A 12155-nucleotide genomic window follows, 5' to 3' on the forward strand; every position below is an offset into this window, starting at 1 on the left:
AAGGAAACCATGGCCCAATAAGAAAATTTGCTGACTCTTAACTTCTAACCCTGCTGTTTATCAGCTGTGAGACCTGTGGTGAGTGACAATATTTCTTAAAGCCACAAGTTCCCTTTTGGTAAGATGGGAGGGAGCTCTACCTTCCAACTCCAGTAACTGTATGTAACTGTTCCACCTATTTTGGTTGTTGTTTTGGGGGGGGCACTTTGGAGGCTGTTTTTATTCCCTTTTCCTGTAAAAGAGAGTAACTGGAAGATGTTCCTGACATTCACTAACCCAGAAGGTGGGGATGCCATCTCCCCAAGAAACCAGGAAAAGGCGCGGGAGTGTTGGCGGTGGACAGTGGTGTTAAGGCAAGATGAGAGAGCTGTGCGCTTGAGTACAGCTGTCAGTCAGGGCTCGGGGTGTCAGCGATGGATTTCTGGAGGGCTCTGGCCCCCATTTGGAAAGGTGTTGGGCTGAGTGCTTCCCTAACACTGTTTATGTTAGAGTTTCTAAGAGAAGGTCTGATCAGCCTGTGGGATCCACGCACCCTGGGGGCGGGGGGGGGTGGGGCTAGTTAGAGCCTGCTCAGCTTTCCAGCCGTCCCCACCCACAGATGAGTTTGATGAGTTTGGTAAGCCTGGGGCGAGGATGTGTTTGTTCATTCAGCGTACTTTCCGTGCCCCAGCCAGTTATCCTAGAGCAGCATGACAGGAACTTGGCTTTCATCTCCTGCCCATCTCACGACCTTTTTTTTTTTAAAAAAAAAACAAGAAACAACAACAAAAATTGCTGAGTGTGTTGAAGCCCCGCCCTTCCGCGCCCGGCCCTTGGGCCGCCCCTCCTGCTTTCCCTGCCGGGTCCTGCTGCTTCCCGGAGGCGCTGGAGGTGTAGACTGTGGCCCATGGGGCCCTCGGTGCTGCCCACATGGCTGCAGCCCAGGTAGGGCTCAGGGCGGCGGGGAGGGAGGGGCCAGGGCGCTGGGCAAAGCCCACCCACCGGCTTCCACTCATGGGCAACGCCCGGATTCTGTTCAGCATTCGCTGCTCTTCCTGCCTGGTGCTACCGGTCTATTTTCTCCTCAAACTCAGGACAGAGCTTGGGCCGTTTCCCCCCTTTTGGAGATGAGGAAATGGAAGGACAGGCTGCATGGCTACCTCTTCTCTTGGTGCACCCCCACTAGTCTTTCCCTTCCTCCCTGTCCCCGCGGCGTCCTAGACTTTGGCGCAGGGTGTTTTTCAGTGGCCAGTGGCCAGCAGCGCCCATCACAGGAGGGATTCCAGAAAAATTAGGGCCTGGGGTGTGTATTTACCAACAGCCAGGTGATTCTGGTTGGGTTGGAGTTTCCCCTTTCTAATCCCTTTAGTAGTTTTGGGTCATCTGTTGACTGCCAGAGAATCGGCTTCCCAGTTTATATAGCTTGTCTCAGAGGTTTCCCATCTCCGGCTAAGAGACGTCCTTGTTTACATTGACAAAGGCCACTCCATCCATCCTTTTGCACACCGGGGAGCCCTTCAAACACCGCCTTTTGGAACTTACTGAAACCAGGAATCTGTCAATCTTCTCTTAGTCATCTCCCCAGTAACCCACAACACATTTTTACACTCAGCTTGACTTCCTTTTTATTTTTTGGCTTGAGCAACTAAACTGCTTTCTATGTGTGTCTGACGAAGGAAACTGGGTTCTCTTGTAAAGGACAATGGGGTGGGGGTGAAGAAAGTAACTCAATCACAAGATACTCAAAAGTCAGGTGTGTCCAGTTACTAAATCACCAGTTGTGACCACTCCCCTCTGATAAAGGCAAGCCAGGACTTTAAGATCATTCATTAGGCAAGCTGCCCAAACCAGTCCCTTTGCAACCATGTTCCTTCCCTGTTCCTTCAAAATTTCAAAGCTGTCTGTAAGTATTAGAGAAACAAGGCTAGAATTTTATCAAAGATGAAAATGAAGTCTGGAAAAGAACTATCGTAGCTTTTCAGGAATCTCAGTCAATATGCTCATGTTAGGTAAGTTTGTTCCATCAAACCTTAGTGGGTTTGGAGAGCCAACCCAGTGAAGGACCCCGATACAGAGCTCTGGTGTGGGATTTCCTTCTGCTTGCTCCGTGTGAATGATACATTTAAAGATGCATCCAATGGCATGTCCCTGTGTTTACGGGTGTAGAAGGATGTGTACCTCTTCATCTGTTACCTGGTCCAGTTCTGTGTCCCTGTGTTTACAGGTATAGAAAGGATGTGTACCTCTTCGTCTGTTACCTGGTTCAGCTCTGTGTCCCTGTGTTTACAGGTATAGAAAATATGTGTACCTCTTCATCTATTACCTGGTCCAGCTCTGTGTCCCTGTGTTTACAGGTATAGAAAGGATGTGTACCTCTTCATCTATTACCTTGTCCAGTTCTGCGGCCACTCGTGGATACTGACAAATATGACAGCCAGATTCTTCTCATTTGGAAAAGGTAAACTCTGAAGCAGTTTGGATTTTTGACTTTTATTCCTTGTTCTCATCTCGTCTTACAGATTTTCATTTTGAACTCCTGTCCAGCACGCCTGGGACCATTCACTTCTCTAGAGTTTGTTTTTCCATAACCGCATTTCATTATTTCAAACTTAAACCTTTTTGTAGCAAGGAGTAGGTGAGATGGAGGGGAAGGGACCTGTCTTGCCCTAGAGTAGGCAGCTGGCTTTGGAAGCAAAGTCATATCTCTGAGATGTTCCTTTTTGCTTCTGCACCAAATTCACAAATTCAATGCATTTTGAGGAACCCATGAATTCCAACCTGACATTCTATACAAAGCAATGAGAAATCAATGAAATTCTTCCACTGATTTTTATTCCCCAGGTTTGGGGTAGCTGAAGATTAGCAGTAACTGAATGACAAGTGTCGTACCCCACCAAGACCGTTTGACCCCTTACGTAATTCGCATGTGACACAGCACACTGATGACTAGATATCTATGTGGAGTTGGTATTGATGACTTGAATCAGTTTCCTAAAAAGTCAAGATGGTTCTTTAAACTATTCATTTCGGATTGTTAAAGAATGAATCACCCAGTGGCTGTCAACACAACATTCTCTCTGTGCTCCATCCCCGCATGAGTAAGTGTCATCACAGCTTACGACTGTTTGGTGACTCGACAATTTGAGCAACTGCTGCTTTAGCTAAAAACAAATGCGAGCATGGCTGGAAAAAAACCATGCTGAGCTCATCAACTGAGAATCGCCTCCTGGGCTGCCGCAAACCGTTCTGTGTCTCGACTTTATTGAAAATGTATACATTCTGGCCTTTGTCCATCTCAGAGCTACAGCAGAAGACATGAGTGTCAGCTATGAGCACCCGGAGTGTTCAGACAGAAAGAACCTGAGACACATGTGGCGGGAAGCCATCCGTTGTGTGCCTTGACGGTTAGGTGAGGCTGTGTGGGCAGACTCCACGTCACTCACATCCTGTGTCCCTGTGGGGAAAGTGGCTTTAGCCACTAGTATCTTTATGATATGACGCTGTGATTGTAGCAGCTATATATTAGAGAAACATAAATGGTTTGTTCATTTGAAAAGAAGACAGAACAATGGAGTAGGCAATCAGTTCTATTTCCTCAGCCTGTGCTTCTCAGCCTTTCTAATGCTGTGACCCCTTCATACAGGTCATCAGGTTGTGGTGACCCCAACCATAACATTTCTTTGCTACTTCATAGCTGTAATTTTACTACTGTTATGAACTGTAATGTAAATATCTGATATGCAACTGTAGAAGGAGACTGCTCTTTCATTTCCAGGCTGCCCTGACCTGAATAATCTCACAGAAACTATACTAATCACAACATTGTTTGGCCAATGACTCAGGCATATTTCTAGCTAGCTCTTACATCTTGAACTAACTCATTTCTATTAATCTATAGAGGGGCACGAGGCTGTGGTTTACTGGTAAGGATCTGGTATCTCTCTCTTTCAGCAGCTACGTGGCATCTCCTTGATTCTGCCTGCTCTCTCTATTTATCTCTGTTCAGATTTCCAGCCTGGTTAAGCCACTGACCAAAGCAGCTTCTTTATTAACCAATGGTAATAAACATATTTATTCACAGCATGCAGAGGGGAATCCCACATCATGCAACCCCTGTGAAAGGGGTGTTTGAGCCCCAGGTTGAGAACCATTGCTCTAAGCAATGAACTTGTGTGACCCACTACCTTCTTCTGTCAGGGCTGTGTAATGTCACAGGTAGTGGGTCAGAGTATGGGCTATTGGTGTGTCAAGAACTGCCTCTGGGAGGGGCATCGTGGTAACAGCACCTATCTTACAGAGACACCAAGAAAATAAACCCTAATACCTGGTCAGTGATAATCATGCAAATACCTGGAAACAGTAAAAATAGATAAATCACCCCTAGAAGTTTCCAAATGAGGCAGGATTTTAAGATTTAAAGCAATAAGTTTGTTTATTATTATTAATATTATTATTCCCTCTGAGGACCTCTAAGAACATCTCAGTTGTATCCTCTAACAACACCAACTCCACAATTCAGTGCTTAAAACAAACCCAATGTCACTAGTCCAATGTGTCAGGACTGAAGCGCAGATCGACTTGGTGTCTGAAATCACAGCATCATCAGTGTCTTTTCTATAAAATTTCTCTGGATTTTGTTGTTGTTAACAAAAAAGCTGAGCACATCAGGTTTTTTTTTTTTTAGTGAGTTCATTCCCAAACTATCTACACCCCAAGGGGTTTAGCTTCTGTCTGATTACATTTGTGTGGGAATTGCATGAGAATCTCATATATTGGGAATAAATACAACTCTGGCTGTGAAGACTTCATAAGTTTCAGTTCTTTTTGGAAGAGGACCAGTAAAAAAGAATTATACATGCCTTTCTGTAAGTATTCACATGCTTCCTATAAGTACCACAGTACTTCTTGTAAGTACTAAACAGTGCTTCTTGTAAGTCCCACAGTACTCGGTGGGGCTGTACCTCATGGCTACAGTTTAACAGCTTATTTGGAGTGATTTTTGCACAAACAATAAGTGTATCTCAGTTGTATTTTGCAGCACTCCACAGGCATGCGCTCTGGTGCGGCTTTGACTCACTGTGCCCGTCTCTGTCACTGACACAGATTCAATGGTCGACACGTTTTATGCTATCGGGCTGGTGATGCGTGTTTGCCAGTCCATCTCCCTCCTGGAACTGCTGCACATTTATATTGGCATCGAGTCAAACCATCTTTTCCCAAGGTTTCTGCAGGTAAGTTTAATCATGCTGTTATAGACTCTTTAATTCTCGACTCTGTCCTATGTAGAGTCCCTAGTGATTGTATGGCAAGATTCATACATAGGATCCCCTTACCTAAACTACAGCAGTCAGAATGGCCCATTATCAGTGTTTAGAGAGTACCGCTGCTCAGTCTGTGTCCTGCATGGATTCTGTCCTGGAGATTCCATGGCCATTTCCCCTTTCCATGTGTCTCCTTCTGAAGTAGATAAGACAGTGTACAGGTTCGGAGTAGAAGCCTTTAGACTTGGGTTTGAGGCCTGGCTCTTCTCCTGACCTCTGTGGGGTTATACCGCCATAGCCACTGGGCCATTGATGGGAAAGAATAGGGGATCAAAACCCAAAATGATAGTGCTTGTCTTAAAGGCAGGTCGACAGAAGACTGAAAATTTACTACTGGTAGACATTCTATATAGGAAATCATTGCTGAATTAAGACTAAAAAAATAATTAAAAATTGTACTTTCCATGAGAAAGACAAAATAAGGACTAGGTGACTACTACATGGACATACATTAAAACCCCAGGATTTGGAAAAGTCATCTCAATGAGCATAATTTTAGGAATCTTCAAAAGAAACTGGAAAACAAACTATTTCCTAAAATATTTGACCCTGAACATATTTAAATACCCAGCGAAGTGCTTAGACCGTAAACATAGAGCTTAAAACTTGCTCACTGTGGATCCCTGTGCTAATTTGCCTGAAATACCATGACCATTTAAAAGATGCAGGTAACAGTATAATCCTCATGGCTCTAGCAAGAACCCGATATTCCACACACTGAAGATTTTTCTGGACGCACACAGCAGGAGCAGGTCAGAGAGATGGCTGGGTGCTGCCAAGCTTGGCGACCTGAGCTTCATTCATCTCCGGTGCTCACAGTCCTCTGCCCTCCACGCACGAACGGCAGCCCATGGTGTGGGGACACAAAGGTGATGTTAGTTCAGCTGTTGCTAATGCACGGGTCTAGACCTAGTCAGGAAGAAAGAAAACTGAGGGAGAACTTGAAATATCCCTAGAAAACACCCACATATTGTTCGCTTGACAAAATTACCTAGACTTGCCTAATCAAAATTATTTGCCTATTCAAAATTACTGTAGAACGGAGACATCGGATTTCTTAGACATACCCAAATCCCAGAACATTCAAGTGTGATTTTCAATCACCAATAATTAAATCTCAAATGGCATATAGAACCACCACTGAAACCCAAGAACCAACTCCTGATTTGGTCACTTAAAAACAGTAGCAAATACACTTGCACATTTATTTATTGAGCAGTAAGTTTGCTACGTCCAAGGCTAATGGAACCCAATGACCTTTAAGTCTTCAATGCTGGGGAAGGAGAGGCAGGGATCAGGGTTCCAGGGCCAAGGACAAGCATTCCGGGCTATAAGCAATCCAGACATGAGTACAGCCCTTTGGATGCGCCAGTCTGCTTCCTTTCTTACTTGAAGTTGTACGCGCCCTCTGTTGTTTTTATCACATTGTTCTAGGAATGGGAACGACATTAAAAAGACTTTATAAGGGCCTCAGAGGTGGAGTTTTACATTTGATGTCTTTTCTCATTAAATAATTAGAATTTTTTCATTATGAGATGACCCCCAAGTACTCTGCTTAAAAATAATGTAACAGAACCCTAGGTTGTGTAATCGTTTGTGGTGTTCCTATTTCCCCATTTTTAAAAGAAGAAATGGTACTTAGAGGAGCGGAGTTACTTACACGGATTATGACCGCCTGGATGCAGTATTTTATACATCCTGTCCCGCTGCTCCAGAGAGAACAAATCTATGTCTATAGAGTCGTGGTATTGTTATGATATTACCTTTGCGGCATTGCAAAGCCACAATAGAATGTGCTCTTTTGAGAACGGATTTTCCAAAACGTCAAGATAACAAATTAGCTAGCATAAACAATGGATTGGATTAGCTAGTTGAACAACTAATGTTACCATCTGGTGAGAGCTGGCACTGGGGGAATGAGAGCAGATTTGAGTTTGTTCATTGTTCTGAGTTATTAATGTTTTACACTCACATATCTGACAAGAAGCAAAATGCTATAATTTTTAAAGTTATATGCAATTGATAAAACAAAAAAAGCAGAGAAAGCACACACTCTAAGACTGTAGTTACTTAACAGACATCTGTTCTTTTAAAAACTACTTATGAGGAAAACTCCAAAAATATAACACAAAAATCTGTTAATAGACTTATTGTTTATACTAATTATATATCACTTAAATTACATACAGAAACATAACAAACTCTGATAGTCTTGATTTCAAGTGGGAAATTGAAGACACAAAAGAAGCATGCTAAAATGACAGTGTCAAGGAGAGCTAAGTGCTTTCCCTCCCCAGCCTTTCCTTCCAGACAAACTGCATATTTCATTGCATTAGTTAAAAAACAAAGTTAAATGGTATTCATTGATTTTGATCGACTTCTTTAGGAAAACCAAAACCTTGCCTTTGTAAAATGGGAATACAGCCGTGCTGGTTTTGAAGGCTTTGTTCAGTCTTCAGTTTTGCCAAAGCCTTAGAAGCTTGTCTTGATAAAATCTGTGGATGTTTCAACTTAGGAAAAGGGAAACAACCCCAGATAACCCTTTGTACCACAGTGTTTGACAGGTATGCCTTATAGGAAACTCAGAAGAAGACAGTTGACTTCGAGTGGTTCATGTCATATCCTGTCCCTCTGTCAATCACCATGAACATCGCTGCACATTTCTTAAGCGCATTTATGCAATTTTTTAAAAAAAATTACAAATCAAAGCACTATAAATGATTTCCCCTAAGTTATCATGTCACACATGTTCCATCCATGATAGTCGAGTGCAGGAAACGCTTCTGTATTAACCAATGTCATCAGCTGTGTCTCCTATCTATGCTGAGGACAAGGAGAGCTCTGTCACAGCCCCTTGGGGGGGGGACACACAGAGGAATCTCGAAGGAGAGTGTCTAACTCCTGTGTGAGAGGCAGTCACTTCCAGTCTGATTTCTCTAGGCAGCTGACTTTCATTGCTAGACTAGGTCATCTCTGAACTTCCATAAACTCTCCCAGAGTTCTCTCCCTGTAGGCTATGAGCCTGCTCTCTGCTTTATTACTAGAGATTAAGCTGCAGATGTGTCGAGGGCTAAAGCTGGGAGCTTTGGGGGCGTGAACTACACACAGAGTTCACTCTATGGGAACATTAGGGCCTTTAGCCCTTGTCATTTTGATCCATGGAGTTCTTCAGTAGAGAGGTACCAAGTTCTCTTCATGGTGTAATTTTACAAATGTAGAATGGCTTTTTAAAACCCACTGAGTTTTCATTATCTCTGCAGGAAAATGTCCTGCAAACACTACTTCCTACAGATCTGGAACTAAAATCTGGACACTATGACCCCAAGTACTATCTTCTGAAACACTAAGATCTTTTCATTTTTGTCACTTTGGTGGCCACTCCAAAACTGACATACAGATAGTGCTCTGTTCTTAGTGGAATTTCTCCTTAAAAACTACACATTCAAACAAGAAGCTCCTGGCTGTTCTGAGTCAATACTCCACATACGTTCCACATTAATAAATAAATGTTTTTTAAAATGTATTTTTTAAAAAATTTATATCTTTAGATAGAGAGATTGCTCAGTGCTTGTGCCACAGATCTGGTGAGCTGAATTCGATTTCCTGGGACCCACTTAAGGTAGAGAGAGAACCAACTCCCCAAAGTTGTCCCTGGACCTCCACATGTGTACCACGGCATTCACCCTCCCACCCCACAGCTAATTAACATTTATAGGGAAGCAGGTGCGGTGGCATCCACCTCTAATCCCAGTGCTGGGCAGTGGGAGGCAGTGGGAGGAAGGAGGACCTCTGGATCTTGCTGACCAGCTTGTCTTAACGAATCAATGAGCTCTGGACTCAGAGAAAAAAACCTGTCTTAAATGCAGTGGACCTCAGCATCTGGCCTCTACACACATGTTCACACATGTGTACACACATCTCTTCACATTCAAGCATGTATACAAAATGTGTTTTGTGGTTTTTAAAAATTCTGATAGGATTTAAAATAGTTAAATATTGGCAAAATATTAATTTTGAGGTTGAAACTTATTAAGAGTTGAGAAATTCTTCCTCCAGTTGATGTGCTGTTTTTACCCATTCATTTTTCCTATTTCCTGAATTAAAAAAAAATTGTTTGAAGTTTCATACATTTACTAAAGAATTTTGGCCTTTTTCATGCCCTTCCCCCAGCCTCACCTTCATGCCTTCTTTTGTGTGGACCACTGAGTTTATTGAGTTTCTTGCTTGAGCACCCAAGTTTAATAAAGTACCTTATTATTTAACAACATAACTTCAGTATTTTTTTTAATTAAAAAAGTATGTGCTGGCTGCACATGTTGGGATCATAGGACAAGGCTGAGGAGTCCCTTCTCTTTACATCTTCATGAGGTTCCAGGGCTGCTTTTTCAGGTCACAAGGCTCCCTGCAAGCGCCCTGACCTACTGAGCCATCTAGGCAGCTGCGGAAAGTCCTTTAAAGAGCAGACCATAGTCTGGATGTTAGGTCTGTAGTGGTCCCTAAAGTGAAAAATGAAAAGGTTCTGGTATTTCAGAATACAGGACTTAGAGTTTATATTTTGATTTCATCCCAGCCAAACACAAGCTTTTGGGTAAGGCAAATAAATAGTAATAGTGACTTCTTAGAGTTGCTGTGATTAAATAAAAAACTGTAAATTTGGAAATTGGCAGAAAATTGTTAAGTATTGACTTTTATCAATTTAATATCTCTAACCAATTGCCTCTATTGGGCGGTCATTGAATATAGTTAAATAACCATCAGATAACGAGTTAGGTTTACACTGTGTAACAATGCATATGGCGGAAATCTTTCTAGGTTCATACGCATGCTGTCATTGGCACTTGGGGGTATATCTATTGCTGAGGACCCTGACACTAAGGAGTCACACAGCCTCCATTGATATCACTGATATTTTAATAGTTTTATCATACAGCCCCACTGGTAGATTTTCCTCTGCCCTCACCATTAAAGGCTGACGTAGACGGCTTACAAATCCAGTGACTAGGAGACTTGTGCTTCCTACTCACCCATGGTATGGACAGAACATTTAAATTTTCTGGTTCCCAGGTTTCATTCAAGCGAGAGTGGGGTCAGGCTACTATTAGAATGTTCTATGTAGAGAGATTCTATAGATCTTAGGTTTTGAAACACCCAACCATGAGATTAGGAATCTATGCTGTATGTATCTCTGTGTGCATACTTCCTGAGATTTTTAGCAACAACATAAGTTCTCTGGGTTTTAGGCATTAATCAAATGCAAGATGAGATAGTGCCTAAGTAGTTGTGAGATGCTCAAGTCTTCCATCCACAAGCTGCCTGGAGTCCTGCAGTCAGGTTGAGCTATTCAGTTATTTAAATTGCAGCTTAGAAGACTTCATATAGACACAAGATAAAATAAGCAACTAGATCATTATATCTTAAAGCCTGACCAAGGGAAAAGAGCCCTGTGGATAACTCCCATAGATTGACTAAGTTTGAATCATATCTAATTCCCCTTAGCCATGCAAGGGCCCCCTTGACTCACCTCTGCAGTCATAAACACGCTGACATAGCTTATACATGTGGGTTTCCGATCATGTGGACTGCTGTTGGCAAATCTCGGATTTTTTTTCTTTTTTTTACAATAACATCCCATGATTCTGTTGTGGACTATCCCAGAGTTTTTCTCCTTAATCAGCTTTAAAAAATAAAGTTGGCTATGAAAAATGACAAATGACCCCTTTATATTTTATTTTCCTTGGCCACCAATACGCTGCATCAATCTCAGTCCTTTGACCACTGAGAGCAAAAAGAAATGCCCTATAAAACACAAAAATGTAGACTCTAAGGCTATGTTAATATAACACAGGGGACTTTATACTTTGTAGGGAAAGAGAATGATGTTTGATTTAAGCTAGTAATTGGAGCTAGGCCAGAAATATGTGAAGTCTCAGTGATCTTTAGATGTTTGTAACTTGGCATATATAACATATATTCCAAGAATGTGTTAAATTCTTTCCATTTTCCACTGGCTTATGAAGGTTAGGGTTATGTTACCACCCTGCAAAAATAAAAAAAAAAATTACAATGGCTTCTCTATTGATTAAAATGGAAATTTCCTGACCAGCCATTCAAAACCCTTTACAACCCAGCTCCAAACACATTTTCAATTTCTTTCCCTATTTTCCCTTCTCCATGCCATCCACTCATCTCTGCGATTCTCGTTCCTCCCCCTGGGGCACCTTCCGTTGTCACACCGCTGCTCCGGCTCAGGCTGCTCCTGTCTAGATCCTTTCTCATATTCACTCTGCCTGGCAACTCCAATCCACGCTGCAGGAGGCAGCTGAAATGCTGCTGGTCTTCAGGAACCTCTCGCATCCCTTTCTCCAGCAGCAAGTAACTCTTTCCTTAGCTGTGCATCCTGCCTGAGCATACTGCACTATAATTACCCTCCCCACCACCAGCTCTGGAGGAGCGATCGTTTTCACTGCGTTGTCTAATGGGTAGAAGACACTCAGGTAGGAGCTTGCCAAAGTGAGCTAAAAATGTGTGTAGGTCAAAAAGAGAGGAAATATCTTGACTTAGGTAAACTGTTATCTTCATTATATATAATTAGAAAAGTACAGAAAAACAAACAAAAACCCCAGGAAATTAAATTCATCCATAACCCAGCTCTTTCAGAGACAGCCATTGTTAATGGTTTAGAAAATGTATTTCTAGTTAAGGCATTTCTTTTAAACAAAGCCCTGGATTTTTGTAAGGAGCCACCTGGAGAAATCGCCATTACAAGATGGCGCAGGTGATCCTACAGCTTGGAGGTAAACAAGTCCATATTTGGCATAGCCACGTGGGGTTGATGCCCTTGCCTGCACATGCGCA

General features: G+C 42.5%; 1 protein-coding gene across 2 annotated transcripts in view; it reads left to right on the top strand.

The window, feature by feature from the left end:
- The first annotated feature begins 786 nt into the window (after positions 1-786).
- Positions 787-12155, top strand: part of Hacd4 (3-hydroxyacyl-CoA dehydratase 4) — a 28466-nt gene continuing 17097 nt past the window's right edge. For both annotated transcript variants that reach the window (XM_087904863.1, XM_048453053.3), the window contains exons 1-3: positions 787-924; positions 2334-2437; positions 5083-5210. In XM_087904863.1, coding sequence (XP_087760989.1) covers positions 887-924; positions 2334-2437; positions 5083-5210 — 270 coding nt within the window. In that variant the 5' untranslated portion in view covers positions 787-886. The remainder of the gene's footprint in view (positions 925-2333; positions 2438-5082; positions 5211-12155) is intronic.

Source organism: Myodes glareolus, chromosome 3 (assembly GCF_982192425.1).
Source record: "Myodes glareolus chromosome 3, mMyoGla1.1, whole genome shotgun sequence".
NCBI classification, from domain to species: Eukaryota; Metazoa; Chordata; class Mammalia; order Rodentia; family Cricetidae; genus Myodes; species Myodes glareolus.